The 21,408-nt window shown below is 41.1% G+C and overlaps 1 protein-coding gene across 1 annotated transcript in view; it reads right to left on the bottom strand.

Moving 5' to 3' along the window:
* megf10 (multiple EGF-like-domains 10) overlaps window positions 1–21,408 on the bottom strand; it is a 147,000-nt gene that overhangs the window by 22,662 nt on the left and 102,930 nt on the right. Inside the window, exons 10-18 of the mRNA XM_061876880.1 lie at window positions 15,809–15,983; window positions 12,455–12,575; window positions 9,131–9,294; window positions 8,045–8,147; window positions 7,819–7,965; window positions 6,642–6,776; window positions 4,563–4,691; window positions 1,852–1,980; window positions 355–483 (exon numbers count right to left, since the gene is read on the bottom strand). Coding sequence (XP_061732864.1) covers window positions 355–483; window positions 1,852–1,980; window positions 4,563–4,691; window positions 6,642–6,776; window positions 7,819–7,965; window positions 8,045–8,147; window positions 9,131–9,294; window positions 12,455–12,575; window positions 15,809–15,983 — 1,232 coding nt within the window. The remainder of the gene's footprint in view (window positions 1–354; window positions 484–1,851; window positions 1,981–4,562; window positions 4,692–6,641; window positions 6,777–7,818; window positions 7,966–8,044; window positions 8,148–9,130; window positions 9,295–12,454; window positions 12,576–15,808; window positions 15,984–21,408) is intronic.

Here is a 21,408-nt window from a genome sequence, read left to right as displayed (position 1 = left end):
GGCCTGGGAACGCCTCGGGATCCCCCGGGAGGAGCTGGACGAAGTGGTTGGGGAGATAGAAGTCTGGGCTTCCCTGCTTAGGCTGCTGCCCCCGCGACCCGACCTCGGATAAGCGGAAGAAGATGGATGGATTAATTAAAACCTTGGTAAAACCTGCACGCTTGGCTTTTGTGTTGTGTCTACAGTGGAGCTGCTAGGAAGCGACTTCCACAGAGGGCTTTATCAGGCAAAATAGATTACCAGTCACCTGCATGGTCAGCTACCTCGTGCTGGCACTTTTTTACTACTTAGAATTCACAGAAAAGGAAAAGAGCTGTATATGATATTTAGGATTAAACAACTATTATTACATACTTTGTTCGCAATGCTGTCCCATAAAGCCAGTGCGACAGGTGCACTGTCCAGAGTTGTGGTCACAGTCTGCCCCATTCCTGCATTGGCATGTCTGTGAACAGTCTTTGCCATAAAACCCCAAAGGACAACCTGAAAAAGGGAGCCATGACATTTTATAGGAGTCAAAACATTTACAGAACGCTTTCTGACAAACCGTCAAATGACTACAGTGGCACCTCAGGATACGACTGCCGCATCTGGCAAGTTTTTCTGGATATGAGTTGTCTCTCGGCTTGTTTTTACGATTAAAAATTAAAGGTTATTAGCCTGAATGTGAATGTCACAGTGAACCCCGTAATGAGCGTCCAAATCATCGTCTTACTTCCTCACAATAGCTTATAGCTAAAGATGGACATACACTATATTGCCAAAAGTATTTGGCCACTGTTGCGTTTGACCTGGCGTTCCTCTGCTGGGAATTTAAACTGCCGGTCTTCTCCCAAGTTCTTTTCGATGACACATAAGCTGATTCTCAATGAATCCCAGACAATGAGTAGGATATATGATACTTTATTCCAAAGCTTTGGAGAGACCAATCTAGATACAACCTTTCGATAGCATTCCCCAAATTGATCTAACTTTTGAACAGGAAGAGACTACTTCTTGAATCCTCAAACAGCCCCCCACCCATCCTCCGGAGCCAATACACATGTTTCTTGTTTCTCCTTAGCTGCGCAGCAGGATGAAATAAGAAAGGGAGTAAATCTCCTCCTCACATTCCTACAGCCAAGGTTAACTTGCAGTGTACCAAAGACACTGGCTATTTCGAATATTCTAAAATATGCATATATGTAGATATCTATCTCCGTCACCACCCATCCAAATGATGAGAATCAGGTGTCCTTAATAACTTGGCGTATAAAATCAAGCACTTCGGCATTTGTGAAAGAATGGGCCGCTCTCAGGAGCTCAGTCATTTCCATTGTGGAAATGTCTATAGGATGCCACCTGTGCAACAAATCCAGTCGTGAAATTTCCTTGCTCCTAAATATTCCAAAGTCAACTGTCGGCTTTATTATAAGAAAATAATTAAAGCAGAATGTGTCGATAACGCTAGCCAAGGATTAAGAAAAAATCATCCATGAAAATATGGAGAAGCTGCTGATGGTGTGTTTGACGGAAAAGCAGCATTGGCAGGAGCTACCATATAAGACCACTCTCCAAGGTAAATATTATTACATTACTTGATAAAACTGCTGTAGTTGTTTGTAAACATCCTATTGTTTTGTTTTTTATACAAAAGTTTTTGCTGTATGGGCGCCAGCACCAAGGAAATTAATTTTGATTCATTTTCTATGGGCGACGCTGTCATAGAAACAATTTAGCTCATAACCAGAGGTACCACTGTAGTTGGGTAGTAAGACTTGATTGAAGGGTTACGATCACAATTGAGTTTTGGCTAAGCGAAGTCATTTGTTGGGATCGTTAGGTGCAAAAAATAGTTGGTATGCGACTGACGTTGTGTGCAATAAAGGCCGGTCCATCCCGGGGTGCACTTGCATTCTCCATCGTAAGCACTGCAACGAGCTCCATTGTGGCAGTTACACGTGTGGATGCAGTTTGGCCCCCACTGTCTAGGCGGACATGCTGCAAAACAGTAAAAAAATCAACCATTATCAAATGTAGTGCAACAGACACACCTACAAACCCCATTTCCATTTGAGTTAGGAAATTGTGTTAGATGTAAATATAAACGGAATACAATGATTTGCAAATCATTTTCAACCCATATTCAGTTGAATATGCTACAAAGACAACATATTTGATGTTCAAACTGATAAACACTTTTTTGTTTTCAAATAATCATTAACTTTAGAATTTGATGCCAGCACACGTGACAAAGTTGGGAAAGGTGGCAATAAATACTGATAAAGTTGAGGAATGTTCATCAAACACTTATTTGGAACATCCCACAGATGTGCAGTCTAATTGGGAACAGGTGGGTGCCATGATTGGGTATAAAAGCAGCTTCCATGAAATGCTAAGTGATTCACAAACAAGGATGGGGCGAGGGTCACCAATTTGTAAGCAAATTGTCGAACATTTTTAGAACAACATTTCTCAATGAGCTATTGCAAGGAATTTAGGGATTTTACCATCTACGGTCCGTAAAATCATCAAAAGGTTCAGAGAATCTGGAGAAATCGCTGCACATAAGCGATGATATTAAAAACGTTGGATCCCTCAGGTGGTACTGCATCAAAAACCGACATCATTGTGGTTTTATGAAGAGTTCCTGAGCCCATGTGGTGATACCACATGGGCTCAGGAACTCTTCATAAAACCACTGTCAGTAACTACAATTGGTCCCTACATCTGTAAGCGCAAGTTAAAACTCTACTATGCAAAGCAAAACCCATTTATCAACATTGCCCAGAAACACCGCCGGCTTCGCTGGGCCTGAGATCATCTAGGATGGACTGATGCAAAGTGGAAAAGTGTTCTGTGGTCTGACGAGTCCACATTTCAAATTATATTTGGAAACTGTGGACGTGGTGTCCTCTGGAACAAAGAGGAAAATAACCATCCGGATTGTTATAGGCGCAAAATTCGAAAGCCAGCATCTGTGATGGTATGGGGGTGTATTAGTGCCCAAGGCATGGGTAACTTAGACATCTGTGAAGGCACCATTAATGCTGAATGGTCCATACAGGTTTTGGAGCAACATATGTTGTCATCCAAACAACGTTATCATGGACGCCCCTGTTTATTTCAGCAGGACAATGCCAAGCCACGTGTAACAAGTCAATGGCGTTTTAAAATCGCGTTTTAAAATCGTGTTTTTATCACCTTCGTCTTTTAGTAAAGGTTAAACCGTTTTTATCTTTTAACCTTTTTGAACAAGTCGTGCATGCTTTTATGTCAAGTCGCCTGGACTACTGCAATGCACTTTATGCTGGCATTAGCCAAAAAGCTCTCTCCCGGTTGCAGTTAGTCCAGAACGCGGCAGCACGACTTTTAACAGGGGCCAGGAAACGCCAGCATATAACCCCAATTCTTCAGAGTTTGCACTGGCTCCCTGTTCATTTTATAATTGATTTTAAAACATTGCTGTTTGTTTTTAAATCTTTACATGGACTGGCACCTCAATATATCTCAGACCTCATCCAAATTTACATTCCTGCGCGCGCTCTGAGGTCCGAGAGCCAGTTCCAGCTCGTGGTGCCCAAGACCAGACTTAAGACCAGGGGAGACAGGGCCTTCTCTGTGGTCGGCCCTAAGCTCTGGAACACTCTGCCGCTCCATGTTCAAACTGCTTCCACAGTGGAGTGTTTTAAGTCTCGTCTTAAGACCCACTTTTATTCTTTGGCTTTTAACACTACGTGAGTTGTGTTGTCCTCTGTTCTCCTCTGTGTTTTTTATATACTTTGATTTCTATTTTACCGTTTTAATTGATTTTACCCTTTAAAATAGTTTTTAATCATATTTGTTTTTATATTGTTTTTATTGGTTTTATATTTATTTATTTTTTGTTTTTATTCAGTCATTGGTGGAGCATAATATATATATATATACTTTTTTTTAATTCAATTTTATTTATTTATTTATTTTTTTTACAATTGTTTTTAACATGGCTGTGCAGCACTTTGGAAACGTTATTGTTGTTTAAATGTGCTATATAAATAAAGTGGATTGGATTGGATTGTAACAACAGCGTGGTTTCGTAGTAAAAGAGTGCGGGTACTTTCCTGGCCTGCCTGCAGTCCAGACCTGTCTCCCATCGAAAATGTGTGGCGCATTATGAAGCTTAAAATATGACAGCGGAGACCCCGGACTGTTGAACGACGAAGCTCTACATAAAACAAGAATGGGAAAGAATTCCACTTTCAAAGCTTCAACAATTAGTTTCCTCAGTTCCCAAACGTTTATTTAGTGTTGTTAAAAGAAAAGGTGATGTAACACAGTGGTGAACATGCCCTTTCCCAACTACTTTGGCACGTCTTGCAGCCATGAAATTCTAAGTTAATCATTATTTGCAAAAAAAAATAAAGTTTATGAGTTTGAACATCAAATATCTTATCTTTGTATTGCATTCAATTGAATATGGGTTGAAAAGGATTTGCAAATCATTGTATTCCGTTTATATATACATCTAACACAATTTCCCAACTCATATGGAAACGGGGTTTGTATTTAACATTGTGTTTAATTGAAGTAAGTGAACTGACGCTGTGAACAGTCACTGCCGATCCATCCTGGAAAACACTGGCAGGATCCATCGATGGGGTTACAGGTGCCATTGTTGGTGCACCTGCAGCTCATGGTGCACTTCTTACCATAGTAACCACTGGGACACACTGCACATAAGTCACATCATGCAATTGTCAGCTGTGTTTCTTAATGACAGAAGTGCTGCCGCTACACAGGGATAAAAAGTATGTATAGATTTGAACAATTTTGTGTAGATCGGGGGTCAGCAACCCACAACTCTTTAGTGCTGCCCTAGTGGCTCCCTGGAGCATTTTTAAAAATGGATCGAAAATGGAAAAGGATGTGGGGAAAAATACAAACAAACGCAACAGTTTGTTTACATGTAAAATCTTCCACTCCTTTGTCTCATTTTGTCCACCAAACGTTTTATGCTGTGCGTGAATGCACAAAAGTGCGCATTGTTGATGTTATTGACGGGTTGGAGTGCTAATCAGGCATATTTGGTCAGAGCATGCTAATCAATCAATGCTAACATGATATTTAGGCTTGCTGAATGTACACATTGCATAATCATGCCTCATTTGTAGGTATATTTGAGCTCATTTAATATCCTTTAATTTATATCTTCTTTGTATATAATTTATATTTGCATTATCTGTATGTAATAGGGGTGTGACGGTACATATATTTGTATTGAACCGTTTCGGTACTGGAGTTTCGGTTCGGTTCGGAGGTGTACCGAACGAGTTTCCACACGGACATGTTAAGTAGCGTACCGCACGTTGTGTAAACAATGCACACCACAACACAACACAACACACGGTATGCTAGCAGCGACCGGGCTATGATAGACTGACCATACCTCCTTTTTTCACTGGATATGTCCTCTTTTGCGGGGCTGTCCGGGTGGAGTTTCTTAAATGCCTCAAATGTCTGGCATTTTAAGTTAGGGTTGCGTGTATTTTCAATGTACGTTCAGGGTTAAGATGGGGTTAAAAACAAAACAAATTGAGCAGGCAGCAGCATTCGTGAGGGAGGGGCAGAGTCAGAGCGAGCGAGAGAGTTATGATAAACGCGCATGCGTCGCCAGGCTCACCTATCAGATTTTATTTTTTATCTACAGCAGGGGTGTCAAAACTGTGCCCCGGAAGCCATTTGCGCTCCACAGCTAATGTTTTAAAGGCCCACTGCACATTCTAAAAATACTATTAAAATAAACAAAAAAATAAACAAAAGTGAAATAAAAATCTTAAAGGCTCAATGTAATTTAGAAAAAGTTGCAACGTTGACTAATAAAACAAAGCTGTTTTCTTTTTCTTTCAAGCTGTCATTGCTCAAAACATAATATTTAATCAAAATCAATGTTATTATGAATTATTGACCCATCCAAGGTTCCCATTACTTCACATCAAATACTCCACTAAGAAAAATATTTTGGTGGAGGATTTTGCAAATTTGGTAAATAAGTAATCAAAAAATTTACATTTTGTTGTTTTCTTACTGTACCGAAAATGAACCGAACCGTGACCTCTGAACCGAGGTATGTACCGAACCGAAGTTTTTCTGTACCGTTACACCCCTAGTATGTAATATTGGCTGCATTTCTGATGTTGTTCCAGACCACAGCAAACATTACCAAGGTTGCCAAAGATTGTATTAAATCTATTAAAGGAAGACAGCCTGCCATTTCCTTGAACTTGGAGCAAACATCTATACCTTTGGCCATTAAAAGTCTGTAATTTCCAGGAGTTATCTCCCCCTCTGACTAACCTCTGATTTACTAATGGTTTCGAATGTTGTAAAAATGTGTAAAATAAATATTACATTTCGTCATTTCTATCAACCAAGATTTGCTTCAGCCTGCCACATATAGACATTTTGATAGTAGGCTAATATAGACACTTATGTCATGTGTTGCCTTCATTGTAAGACATACATACGGCTTTTTAATTTTTTGCGGCTCTAGACATACTATTTTTTTGGTATTTTTGGTCCAATATGGCTCTTTCAACATTTTGGGTTGCCGACCCCTGGTTTAGATTAATGTCTTTCACTTTTTGGTGCAGGTGTGGTTTAAAAAGTATGTCACAGCTCACCCTCATTGCAAAGTGCTCCCTTGAAGCCGGGGAGGCAGTCACACTGGCCGCTGATATGGTGACATGGTCCATTGCTGTGGACGCACTGCGGACATGTCTGACTACAACGGTGACCAAAGTAACCCGGGGAGCAGACTGCAAAGACAAAGATTGGATAATGTAACTCAGGTTATAGTACAGAAAAAAAAACAATCCACTCAATATTCATAACTGTTAAGGATGGGCACCAAAGGTGGTACTTTTAGAGGTACCGACTGAATTCTGCTTGGATATTGATTGACGTAAAATTAAACGCTACCATATTTCGATATCTTTGTTGCACGCGGCGTTATGTGCGGTTGTAGACTCGGCATCAGCTCAAACACTTGGCTGGGAAACATGCACTCAAAGGTAATGTTACAATTTTTCATGTCAACAAAAGTACAGTAAAGTCCAATATCAGATCGGGACACTACTAAATTTAACACCTCAAATTTGGTAATGAAAACTAAAGTTGCGAACTTTATCGTGGATGTCCTCTACTAAATCCTTTCAGCAAAAATATGGCAATATCGCGAAATGATCAAGTATGACACATAGAATGGACCTGCTATCCCTGTTTAAATAAGAACATCTCATTTCAGTAGGCCTTTAAGTCAATGAATTACTTACTGTCGCCAAACACAAATCACCACTCAAATTCAATATAAAAACAGCATTAGTCCATTCCAGACGGTTAAAAAGAAATATGCTAGTGATCCTGCGTTTTTCTAATATGCCTCACTGTAATCTGAATAAAATATGTCCTAGGATTCAACCTGATATCGTATCGGATTATATAGGTATTGGCCAATACTATAAGCTGCAATATTGGTATTGCATTTTAAGGGAAAAGGTTTTATTGGAACCTATACCCACATTCTGACATACCGTCATAATAATCACCGCAAAACCAAAACAATTACTGAGCCAAGCAAAATGTGCAGTAAAAAATGCTTGTGAATGCTATGTTTTGTGTAAAACTACTGTAAATCTGATAAACATTGCAAATAAATACACTATGAAATGAGGGCGGAATAATTTTGAGTGCTAATGTATTCCACTTGTTGCCTCATTGAAGGCCGGATATCACAGTCAGTGTATTTTGGGGGCTCCACTAAAATGTCATATATCGAACAAAACTTGCGGAATCACATACTCCTCTGACAGGTGGGGCCTCTGAATCCTGGCGCACACTCACAGGTTCCTTCATCTGGGGTGCAAGACGCTCCGTTCTTGCAGTGGCAGGCAAGTGAGCAGTTTGGGCCCCAGCGGCCCTCTGCACACACACTGTCACAATGGATACCTGCTCACAGACAAACACACACAACAATGTCATCTATGAAGGGTTTTGTGTCCTGACAATGACATCCATTGTCCTTTACCTGTCCAACCAGGCAGGCAGCGGCAGTGTCCGGTGGAGTGGTGACATCCGTCGGCGTGACTGCAGTCACAGCGCTCTTTACAGCTGAGACCATAGGTACCCCCCTAAAGGAGACGTGTTATTTTCTATTTCTGTGTGTTATACAGTGGGGCAAAAAAGTATTTAGTCAGCCACTGAGTGTGCAAGTTCTCCCACTTAAAATGATGACAGAGGTCTGTAATTTTCATCATAGGTACACTTCAACTGTGAGAGACAGAATGTGAAAAAAAAAATCCAGGAATTCACATTGTAGGACATTTTAAAGAATGTATTTGTAAATTATGGTGGAAAATAAGTATTTGGTCAACCATTGATGGAAGGAGGTTTTGGCTCAAAATCTCACGATATATGGCCCCATTCATTCTTTCCTTAACACGGATCAATCGTCCTGTCCCCCTTAGCAGAAAAACAGCCCCAAAGCATGATGTTTCCACCCTCATGCTTCACAGTAGGTGTGGTGTTCTTGGGATGCAACTCAGTATTCTTCTTCCTCCAAACACGACGAGTTGAGTTTATACCAAAAAGTTCTGTTTTGGTTTCATCTGACCACATGACATTCTCCCAATCCTCTGCTGTGTCATCCATGTATCCATTTTAGTATAAACTCAACTCGTCGTGTTTGGAGGAAGAAGAATACTGAGTTGCATGCCAAGAACACCATACCTACTGTGAAGCATGGGGGTGGAAACATCATGCTTTGGGGCCGTTTTTCTGCTAAGGGGACAGGACGATTGATCCGTGTTAAGGAAAGAATGAATGGGGCCATGTATCGTGAGATTTTGAGCCAAAACCTTCTTCCATCAGTGAGAGCTTTGAATGGTTGACCATATACTTATTTTCCACTATAATTTACAAATAAATTCTTTAAAATTCCTACAATGTGAATTCCTGGATTTTTTTTTCACATTCTGTCTCTCACAGTTGAAGTGTACCTATGATGAAAATTACAGACTTCTGTCATCATTTTAAGCGGGAGAACTGACTAAATACTTTTTTGCCCCACTGTAATAATTTGAGAGAAAATTTCGAAGACTCCCGCTGTTCCGACCTGGCAATGGAGTTCACATCTCTGGCCTCTCCAGCCTGCAGCACAGGTACAGTGACCAGTCACGGCATCACATGCACCTCCATTTCCACACAGACAGGTCATGTTACAGCCGAGACCCCACGTACCACTGGGACAGTTGATAGAGCAGTCCACTCCATGCCACCCTGGTCAAAGCAGGTAAGTCATTATTAAGAGCAATGCAACACAGTATGTTAATTTCTTATTCATACTGTACAATGAAATGTATCCTCAGCAATAAATTCTGTATTAAGGTAGTGGGTTGCCCCAGGGTGTCCCATAATACTGTTGGATCCAGATCCAAATCTTTCATCAAAACCTTGTCAGGGAACGAATTACAAATGGCTGTAAAGTAGAACAGTCCCCTCTCTCCACATCGCGCTTCAAATTGAGTTTTATGTATGTATAGTATGCATTACTGTGCAGTATTTGTATTTCCATCCATCCATTTTCTTCTGCTTATCCGAGGTCGGATCGTGGGGGCAGCAGCCTAAGCAGGGAAGCCCAGACTTCCCTCTCCCCAGCCACTTTGTCCAGGTCTTCCCGGGTAATGCCGAGACGTTCCCAGGCCAGCCGGGAGACATAATCTTCCCAACGTGTCCTGTGTCTTCCCCATCGCCTCCTTCTGGTTGGACATGCCCTAAACACCTCCCTAGGGAGGCGTTCGGGTGGCATCCTGACCAGATGCCCGAACCACCATTGAGCTCACCCCGGATGGCAGAGCTTTTCACCCTATCTCTAAGGGAGAGCCCCGCCACCCGGCGGAGGAAACTCATTTCGGCCGCTTGTACCCGTGATCTTGTCCTTTCTGTCATTACCCAAAGCTCATGACCATAGGTGAGGATGGGAACGTAGATCGACCGGTAAATTGAGAGCTTTGCCTACCGGCTCAGCTCCTTCTTCACCACAACGGATCAATACAGCGTCCGCATTACTGAAGACACCACACCAATCCGTCTGTCGATGTCACGATCCACTCTTCCCTCACTCGTGAACAAGACTCCAAGGTACTTGAAATTCTTCACTTGGGGCAGGATATCCTCCCCAACCCGGATATGGCACTCCTCTCTTTTCCGGGCGAGAACCATGGACTCGGACTTGGAGGTGCTCATTCTCATCCCTGTCGCTTCATACTCAGCTGCGGACCGATCCAGTGAGAGCTGAAGATCCTGGCCAGATGAAGCCATCAGGACCACATCATCTAATACTGCAGCCACCAAACCGGATCACCTTAACGCCTTGACTGTGCCTACAAATTCCGTCCATAAAAGTTATGAACAGAATCTGTGACAAAGAGCCGCCTTGGCGGAGTCTAACCCTCACTGGAAACGTGTCCGTATTTGTATTTGTCATTCGATAAAAATATTCACCAAAGAAAAACAACACCCGGCTAATCTAGTTGCTATCTTCACTGCGACGATCAAGTTTATTAACTTTTCCATGCACTTCCTCTTCATCTCCTGCCTTATCAATAAAAATATCTCCACATTGGTCAGCCATAGATGTGAACGATATCGAAAGACGAGGTGTGAGACGTACCAGTACTAGAATGTTTTTTTAATGTTAACAAACCTGCTATTAGTTGTCCAGGCAATGCTTAGTGGAAATTAACTCTGTTGATTCACCTCATCTTCAACATCATCAGCTCCACATGACATTGGTGAGCCTTTGGCGTGAGCGATGTGGAGTGACAACATCCAACACCTAATGCTAACAACATTGAATGCTAACAACACGGCTAATGGTTGTAGCTGCAAGTCCTAACTTAGAGGAATTACCCAGGATGTTAGTTAGGGCTGCACAATGAATCAAATTTTAATCGTGGTCACGATCAAATGAGGGTGATCGCTGGCAATATTAACATTTAAAAAAACAGGCTTCGCTGCATCAATAAAGTACTATCTATCTATCTATCTATCTATCAGGGGTCGGCAACCAGCGGCTCTGGAGCCGCATGCGGCTCTCTGATCACTCTGATGTGGCTCAGCCGCATAAGAGCCTACCCCACCGGTTAATTCGGGAGGTTTCCGAATTTTAGTGCCTCCCCCAGGAATCAGCCGGGGCAATTATTTTCCGATTTTCACCCGGACTACAATATTGAGGGCGTGCCGTGATGGCAATGCTTTTAAAGTTTGCTACATGATGTCGTCGCGGCAATTTTTACACCATGCTATCTGCCTGCCGGCCAGTCACATGTAATATGCAGCCTCTGTTAATACACGAAAGCGAATGCAAGCCATACTTGGTCAACAGTCATACAGGTTACACTGAGGGTTGTGATATAAACAACTAACATTCTTACTAATATGCGCCACACTGTGAACCCACACCAAACAAGAATGACCGGGGGGGATTTTGTGCTAGCGGGGGTGTATAATGTAGCCCGGAATAGTTAGGGATGCATGGGATACTGGGTATTTATTCTGTTGTGTTTTAGTTGCGATGCAGTGCAGATGTTCTCCCGAAATATGTTTGTCATTTTTGTTTGGTGTGGGTTCACAGTGTGGCGCATATTAGTAAGAGTGTTAAAATTGTTTAAACGGGCACTTTCAGTGTAACCTGTATGGCTGTTGAAAAAGTATGCCTTGTCGTACACGCGTGCCTGCGGAAGCCACATACAACATGTGACTGGGCTTTCAAGCTGTTTGTACATATTGTAGAGGGCGTTAAAGGCAGCACCTACATAGCACGCCCTTATTATTGTTGATTGAGTGAAAATGAGCAGACATTCGTGAGAATAGTTGCTCTGAAAAGTGGGGATCCTTTTGGAAAATTTGGCAGGGTCGGCAAATGTGATGCTGTCAAGCGGCATACATTTAAAGCAACATCAAATTTTCATATCGGGCCGCGTGTCTGAGACCACTGGTTAATACATAGCACAAAGCAAAAAAAAAAAAACCTCTGTATGCAGTGTTATTTCATTTTAAATTTCAAAAGAGTTTTGTGGCTCCCATTGTTTTCTTTATTTTGTGAAACGGGTCAAAATGGCTCTTTGAGTGGTAAAGGTTGTCGAACCCTGATCTATATCAATTACCATTAATTGATTAAGGTGGACCCGGACTTAAACAAGTTGAAAAACTTATTGGGGTGTTACCATTTAGTGGTCAATTGTACGGAATATGTACTGTACTGTGCAATCTACTAATAAAAGTTTCAATCAATCAATCAATTAATTAATTAAAGTACTTTCACAACCAACAATCAGCCAACCACCAGGGAGCGACCGAAAGACAGTGGACTTGTGTGATTCGTTACAATAAAAGAATAACAAATATGTTACAGTTATCTTATTGTTCTTCAACTCACCTGGTTTACAGAAGCAGGACCCATCCACAGGTGAGCATTGAGCTCCATTCTTGCAGTTACAGGTGGAAGAGCATTTGGCTCCATGAGATCCTGCAGGGCACGGCACTGAGCAGTCCAAAGCCTGAAAAAATGAAGCAGGACTAGATCAGGGACGATTTCTCGAATTCTGGCTGACAATTTTTGTGCATTTAAGCCAATACTAATAATAGCGTATTGTGCCACTAGTTAGGGGTTATGACATGTAAGGTGCCAATGCCATAGGTGTAAATGCCTATGGGGGTGCTAGCGGGGTTATAATAGAGCCAAGAGTCTTGGAATTCTTTACTGGTATGTTTCTATACTCGATTACCCAGAAGGCTTAGCATCGCTTAGACCAGGGGTGTCAAACGTAGGGCCCGCAGGCATCAGGCCTGCAACAGGTTTTGTCTGGCCTACGGGATGATTTTGCTAAGTATAGAAATGAGCCGAAATTTTTGAATGAAAGAAAATGCTGTTCTAAATGTGTCCACTAGATGTCGCAATAGCAATTATTTGTATCTTTTTAGATGATATAACCTCTGTAAAAAAATATACCACATGTTGTCCGTGCACCAGTCGAGGAAAATGCGCACACTTCATCAATAACATCCTGTAATTTGATTTTGATATTATTTTTTTTATATTGAAAGATTGAAAATTAACACCAATGAGTTGACTGATGAACATTATCACATAATGTATTCAGAAAGAATACATAACAACAAATAAAGATAGAATACTATTAACCGCAACATGTAAGTGTAAAAAAAACCCCAACAACATTATGATTTGTACATTTTCAGAATGTGCTTGTTCTATTTTTAAACAAAGAAAACAATCTGAAGTTGTCTTTATTTTTAAGTTATTGTGGTGTGATTTTACCAGTCCGGCCAACTTGGGAGTAGATTTTTCTCCACGTGGCCCCGATCTAAAATGAGTTTGACACCCCTGGCTTAGACGCTGAAAGAACAAAATGAAATTGGTGAAAATTACGCTGATTGGCCGAAATGTCCGGGGAAAGTTGCGGGTATCGGACAAAGTTGCAAGGTAGTGCATAAGTTGCGAGTATTGGTTTAAAGGGGAACATTATCACAATTTCAGAAGGGTTAAAAACAATAAAAATCAGTTCCCAGTGGCTTATTTCATTTTTCAATTTTTTTTTCAAAATTTTACCCATTGTGGAATATCCCGAAAAAAGGCTTTGATTTTCGCTATCTGTGAAGCCACCGTCCATTTTCCTGTGATTTCATCCAGTGATATACATGCTATCCAGGCGGATAGCACAGCAAGATATAGCGACATTAGCTCGAATTCAGACTGATTTCAGCGGCTTAAGTGATTCAACAGATTACGCATGTATTGAAACGGATGGTTGGAGTATGGAGGCAGATAGCGAAAACAAAATTGAAGAAAAAACTGAAGCTATTGAGCAAATAACTATTGACGCTATTCGGCCATGTCTGCCTTAGCATCGCCGGTAAAATGTGCAGACCAAACGATCGGGAGTTTCGCATCTTGTGACACTGGAGCAACTTAAATCTGTCGATTGGTAAGTGTTTGTTTGGCATTAAATGTGGGTGGAGGGAAAGGCTGGATTCAAATATAGCTACAAATGTACATACAGCTAGCTTAAATAACATGTTAGCATCGATTAGCTGGCAGTCATGTCGCGACCAAATATGTCTGATTAGCACATAAGTCAATAACATCAACAAAACTCACCTTTGTGATTTCCTTGACTTTATCGTTGGAAATGCATCTGCAGGATATCCATACATCTCTGTGCCATGTCTGCCTTAGCATCGCCGGTAAAATGTGCAGACCAAACGATCGGGACTTTCGCATCTTGTGACACTGGAGCAACTTAAATCCGTTGATTGGTAAGTGTTTGTTTGGCATTAAATGTGGATGGAGAGAAAGGCTGGATGCAAATATAGCTACAAATGTACATACAGCTAGCCTAAATGTTGCATGTTAGCATCGATTAGCATGCCGTGCTAATCGATGCACATTCTACATAAATCAACTTGAATCCGTCCCTAATCGTGTTGTTACACCCTCCGACAACACACCGACGAGGCATGATGTCTTCCAAGGTACGGAAAACAGTCGAAAAAAACGGAAAATAACAGAGCTGATTTACCTCTATGTTTATAATGTGTTTGAGAAAATGGCGGTTGACTACCTAGGTGACATCACGCTAATAGAAAAACGTTTAATTCGCCAAAATTCACCCATTTAGAGTTCGGAAATCGGTTAAAAACTATATGGTCTTTTTTCTGCAACATCAAGGTATATATTGACGCTTACATGGGTCTGGTGATAATGTTTCCCTTTAACTGAGTGAATAGGCACAATTTTTGCAACATCCCAAATTCATGGAGGGACTCACTGCTGTTTGCTTTTGACCACTTGCTAGGCAATTCAAACTTTATCAATGTAAGGCAAATGAGATCAGATTCTGCCAAAAACTTTGGAGAGCCAAATTGGACAACATTAGATAAATACATCTTTAAATAATTACTTAAATGTGTCATTATTTAATGAAATCATTAAATATATCATGAAATAACTAAATCAATAATTAATTACATTACATGTGATTTACATTAAATAAATCAATGACACATGTGGAGAGGCGTGGCCGGCAGTCCGACAGCGAGGCAGGACACGCCGGAGCTCGGCCCAGGATGGCGGTAATGAGGCGTGGACGGCGAGCGAGTGGCGAGGCGCGCCGGGAGCGACGCCGCGATCGATATCAGGTGCGTGGATCGCGCACCTGGGGACAATTAAGTAATCCTCTCGCACTGTATAAAAGGGTGACAGCCGTGAACGTCAGAGAGAGAGGCGGAGAGACGAGAAGGAGCCAGAGGGAAGCTGACGCTGAGAGATAGAGACTGAGAACGCGAGAGAGGTGACGACGCCTGAAGCAGAAATGCAAGCGGAAGAGCGAGCGGCACACGGAGTAGCTGAAAAGCAGTCTTTATTGAAAAATAAAGAAGTCTAAACGTGCCCGCCGCTATGTCCTTCCTTGACGGTCCGTGGAACCCGCACGACGGCTTGAGAATTCTGTCACAACACATTTAATAACACTATGTGTTTGATTCAAAATATAATTACTTATTGATGCATTTACGGCATTAAAGCAAATTTAACAACTGAAAATTTTCCCATGAATGGAAAATAATTGCTTAAAAAATCGGCAAACGTGGGGATTTCCTATACAGCTCTGTTATGCTTTTTTAATTTTTTTTAATTATGGCCAGCTTGACAGTAAAATGAAAAACCTGTTGATGTATCATGCATAGGCAATTATTGACATGACAAAAAGTTTACCGTGAAGCCTGGAGCACAAACACACGCTCCTGTCACACTGTGGCAGTCTGCACCGTTCTGGCACTGGCACACCTGCTGGCAGGACTCCCCGTAGAAGCCCGGGGTGCACGACTCATTGCAGTAGAGGCCAGACCAACCTGACAGACACGTGCACTCTCCTGACATTGGATGGCAACTGGTGACGAGAAGAACACAACCATATTATGGTGAGGACCTGCCTTGTTCTTAAGTCAGGGGTGCCAAAAGTGTGGCCTGAGGGCCTTTTGCTGACCACAGCACATTTTTTAACAGCTTGCTATAGTTACCATCTTTACTGAAAAATAAAATAAAATACATAAGACAGCAAATGTCACGAGAAAAAGTTGAAATGTTGACACGAAAAACACTAGGCAGGAATGCAGATTGTTTTAAAAAAAAAAATAATAATGATATGTTGTAAGAATGTCTCAATCCATCCATCCATCCATCCATTTTCTACCGCTTATTCCCTTCAGGGTTGTTCAGGGTTGCAGGGGGCGCTGGAGCCTGTCTAAGCTACAATCGGGCAGAAGGCGGGGTACGCCCCGGACAAGTCGCCCCCTCATCGCACAGTGTACATGTATACAGTGGAGCAAAAAAGTATTTAGTCAGCCACCGATTGTGCAAGTTCTTCCACTTAAAATGATGACAGAGATCTGTAATTTTCATCATAGGTACACTTCAACTTTGAGAGACAGAATGTGAAAAAAAAATCCAGGAATTCACATTGTAGGAATTTTAAAGAATTTATTTGTAAATTATGGTGGAAAATAAGTATTTGGTGAACCATTCAAAGCTCTCACTGATGGAACGAAGGTTTTGGCTCAAAAGCTCACGATCCATGGCCCCATTCATTCTTTCCTTAACACGGATCAATCGTCCTGTCCCCTTAGCAGAAGAACAGCCCCAAAGCATAATGTTTCCACCCACACGCTTCACAGTAGGTATGGTGTTCTTGGGATGCAACTCTGTATTCTTCTTCCTCCAAACACGACGAGTTGAGTTTATACCAAAATGGATACATGGATGATACAGCAGAGGATTGGGAGAATGTCATGTGGTCAGATGAAACCAACATAGAACTTCTTGGTATGAACTCAACTCGTCGTGTTTGGAGGAAGAAGAATACCGAGTTGCATCCCAAGAAAATCATACCTCCTGTGAAGCATGGGGGTGGAAACATCATGCTTTGGGGCTGTTTTTCTGCTAAGGTAGATTGACCATACGTCCTCTTTTTACCGGACATGTCCTCTTTTGCGGGGGCTGTGCGGGCGGAATTTCTTAAATGCCTCAAAAGTCCGGTATTTTGAGTTAGGGTTGCGTGAACGGTATTTTCGATGTACGAAGGTTAAGAAGGGGTTAAAAACAAAACAAATTGTGAAGGTGTGTGCGCACGCAGCAGCATTTGTGAGGGAGAGACAGAGAGAGCAAGAGAGTTATGATAAACGCGCATGCGTCGCCAGGCTCCACGTTTTATGATAGATTTAGTAGAATTAGGGGTGTCAAACGTGTGCCCCGGAGGCCATTTGCGGCCCGCAGCTAATGTTTTAAAGGCCCATGGCACATTCTAAAAATACTATTAAAAGAAACAAAAACATAACAAAATTGAAAAAAAAAGCTTAAAGGTGAAATGTAATTTAGAAAAAGTTGCAATGTTGACTGATATCATTGCTCAAAACATAATATTGAATCAAAATCAATGTTATTATGAATTATTGTGTTGTGGTACATGCGGTCTCCATCTTCCTCCGCTGTGGTTCCACCCAGAGGGCCCGCTGACAGCGCACCCGGACACGCCCCCGCGCTCATCACTGCAGCTGGCCGCAGTCCACACCTGTGACTAATGACGTGAGGCTGTATAAGAGGAACAGTGGACCATTCTGGCAAATCTAGAAAAGGGGCAGCGTGGCGTAGTGGGTAGAGCGGCCGTGCCAGAAACCTGAGGGTTGCAAGTTCGCTTCCCACCTATTGGCATCCAAATCGCTGCCGTTGTGTCCTTGGGCAAGACACTTCACCCTTGCCCCCGGTGCCGCTCACACTGGTGAATGAATGATGAATGAATGATAGGTGGTGGTCGGAGGGGCCATAGGCGCAAACTGGCAGCCACGCTTCCGTCAGTCTACCCCAGGGCAGCTGTGGCTACAGATGTAGCTTACCACCACCAGGTGTGAATGGATGATGGGTTCCCACTTCTCTGTGAGCGCTTTGAGTATCTAACAATAGAAAAGCGTGATATAAATGTAATCCATTATTATTATTATTTTAAATCTGTAGAATCAAATTTAAATTTTATTTCAAAGTCTTTTGAATTTCTTTTAAAATTTTTGCTCTGTAAAATCTAGAAGAAATAATGATTTGTCTTTGTTAGAAATATAGCTTGGTCCAATTTGTTATATATTCTCACAAAGTGCAGATTGGATTTGAACCTATTTAAAACATGTCATCAAAATTCTAAAATTAATCTAAATCTGAAAAAATTACTAATGATGTTCTATAAATAATTTTTTTTATTTTTTTCAAAAAGATTCGAATTAGCTAGTTTTTCTCTTCTTTTTTTTCGGTTGAATTTTGAATTTTAAAGAGTCGAAATTGAAGATAAACTATGTTTCAAAATTTTATTTTAATTTTTTCGTGTTTTCTCCTCTTTTAAACCGTTCAATTAAGTGTTTTTGTTCATCATTTATCCTCTACAAAAAAAACTTCCGTAAAAGGAAAAAAAATAAACGACGGAATAACAGACAGAAATGCCCATTTTTTTTTATATATATAGATTTATTTATTAAAGGTATATTGAGCAAATTGGCTATTTCTGGCAATTTATTTAAGTGTGTATCAAACTGGTAGCCCTTCGCATTAATCAGTACCCAAGAAGTAGCTCTTGGTTTCAAAAAGGTTGGTGACCCCTTCTTTAAAGTATTCTCCTTGCTTAATTGTTGAGATACTACATCTTCAGTTTAGATCAGGGGTGCCCATTACGTCGATCGCGATCGACTGGTCGATCTCGGAGGGTGTGTCAGTCGATCTCAAGCCAGGCATTAAAAAATGTACATAAAAATGAGCAATCATCAATCATACCAAGACTTCACTTTCGTCAGTTGTTTGACATTCTCGGCACCCGAGGATCTTGTGAGATGACGCTGGCTGCTGCGAGTTCATATTTAAGAAAAAAATCACTAACACGGCGGACGCAGAGAAACACATTTTATTTCTAGAGAATCCGTACCTACTGTCAAAACTCTAAAGACCGACTGCACAGTTCCTGTCTTCACCATAAAAGACCTGTTTCATCCTGCCTGTGCTAACAAAATAAGAGTCTCAGAAAGCTAGCGTGCACAAGCTAGCAAGCTACGGAGTTTGATGCCAATGTATTTCTCCCCCACCCTCAGCGACCGCTTTCTCACTTGCTTGCCCACCCGCACACTCACTGACGTCACTCACCTGCTGCCAGACATTAAAGGGCCACACACATATGCTACTGTCATAACAAAGTGTTTAAAAACGAGTATGCAAGTTGGACAAATGAGATGCCAAATCCAACCACTTTCATGTGGTATTGGACAGAAAAGAGGACTTTTTTTTCCCTCCATTTGAAAATGCGGACGTTATCAGCACCACTGTCTGATTCCAATCAATGCAAGTCATCAGAATCAAATACACCAACTTATATTCTTGTCTTCATGAAAGAAAGGAATCTATGTGTGTTCAACATGCTTGTATTATCATTAAACACCATTAACTTGTTAACAAAAATGCCTCTTTCATAAATAAATAAATATAAATTATAAATAGGAATGAGGTAGATCTCCTCGACTTGTTCAATTGAAAAGTAGCTCGCCTGCAGAAAAAGTGTGAGCGCCCCTGGTTTAGATGATAATAAAAGAAAACATCTGTTCACAAAAACAATCCATCTATAAGAGTACTGTAGTAGTATTATTAGTATCCTGCAGAAGACATGTGTTGAATATGTGCTGGTCCAGCAGATACAGGAGCTGCATTGAGACTGACAAGAACAGCTGCTCTCTCTGACAACACATGCACTTTTTTAACTGATCAGTGACAGTTACTCAACCACAGCTGTCAAAATAATTCCACACAGTGGAACCTCTAAAGTCAAAAGGGTTTAAGTATTGAAACAAAAAAAAAAGAAACAGCTTCAGAATCCGCAATCAGTAAAATAAGTATATTGCAATACCCTGAGTAATACAGGAAATAGGAATTATACTGCAAATTATTAGCCATTGTCAAGGTTTAAAAATGTGTTTTGAGAAAATTCCCAAGTTTTAAAGGCCTACTGAAATGAGATTTTCTTATTCAAACGGGAATAGCAGGTCCATTCTATGTGTCATACTTGATCATTTCGTGATATTGCTATATTTTTGCTGAAATTATTTAGTAGAGAACATCAATGATAAATTTTGCAACTTTAGGTTGCTAATAAAAAGCCTTGCCTTTACCGGAAGTAGCAGACGATGTGCGTGTGACGTTACTGGTTCTGGAGCTCTTCACATCCTCACATTGTTTACAGTCATAGCGAGCAGCAGCTACAGCTATTCGGACCGAGAAAGCGACAATTTCCCCATTAATTTGAGCGAGGATGAAAGATTCATGGATGAAGAAATTTAGAGTGAAGGCCGAGAAAAAAAAGTTTAAAAAAAAAAAAGGCGAAGGGCAGTGAGAGCGATTCAGATGTTTTTAGACACATTTACTAGGATAATTCTGGGAAATCCCTTATCTGCTTATTGTGTTGCTAGTGTTTTAGTGAGTTAAATAGTACCTTAAAGTCGGAGGGGTGTGGCCACGGGTGTGTTGACGCCAGAGTCTCTGGGAGAAGTCACGGCAGCTGCAGGAGGACGCTGATCTCCGGTAAGAGGCGACTTATTTCCACAATTTTCTCACCGAAAACTGACGGTTGATATGTAATTGGGATCCATGTTCGCTTGACCGCTTTGATCCATAGTAAAGCTTCACCTCAGGGAATTTTAAACAAGGAAACACCGTGTGTTTGTGTGGCGAAAGGCTAAAAGCTTCCCACCTCCATCTTTCTACTTTGACTTCTCCATTATTAATTGAACAAATTGCAAAAGATTCAGCAACACAGATGTCCAAAATACTGTGTAATTGCGCGATGAAAAGAGACGACTTTTAGCCATAACTGGTGCTGAGCTAATACGTCCCCTCCAACCAATAACTTCACAAACACACGTCATCATCGCGTCATCATTCCGCGACGTTTTCAACAAAAAACTCACGGGAAATTTAAAATTGTAATTTAGTAAACTAAACCGGCCGTATTGGCATGTGTTGCAATGTTAATATTTCATCATTGATATATAAACTATCAGACTGCGTGGTCGGTAGTAGTGGGTTTCAGTAGGCCTTTAAGAGCTATTTACTTATTTATAGTCATTGACTAATCTTAATTTTAGCATCAATAGTTATATTTTTCAATTGTAGTATAAAAATTTTATTTAAAGGTGTGCCTTTATTTCATAGCTTCCAGGTCGGTAAGCACAATTTCAGATATGTCGGTCCCCCCGCCCCCCAAAAAATAAATTAAAATAAATATTACGTAAAGATTCGGC

This window comes from Nerophis ophidion, linkage group LG17 (assembly GCF_033978795.1).
Source record: "Nerophis ophidion isolate RoL-2023_Sa linkage group LG17, RoL_Noph_v1.0, whole genome shotgun sequence".
NCBI classification, from domain to species: Eukaryota; Metazoa; Chordata; class Actinopteri; order Syngnathiformes; family Syngnathidae; genus Nerophis; species Nerophis ophidion.
The sequence above is the reverse complement of the archived record's forward strand: the minus strand, read 5'-3'. Positions and strand labels throughout refer to the sequence as shown.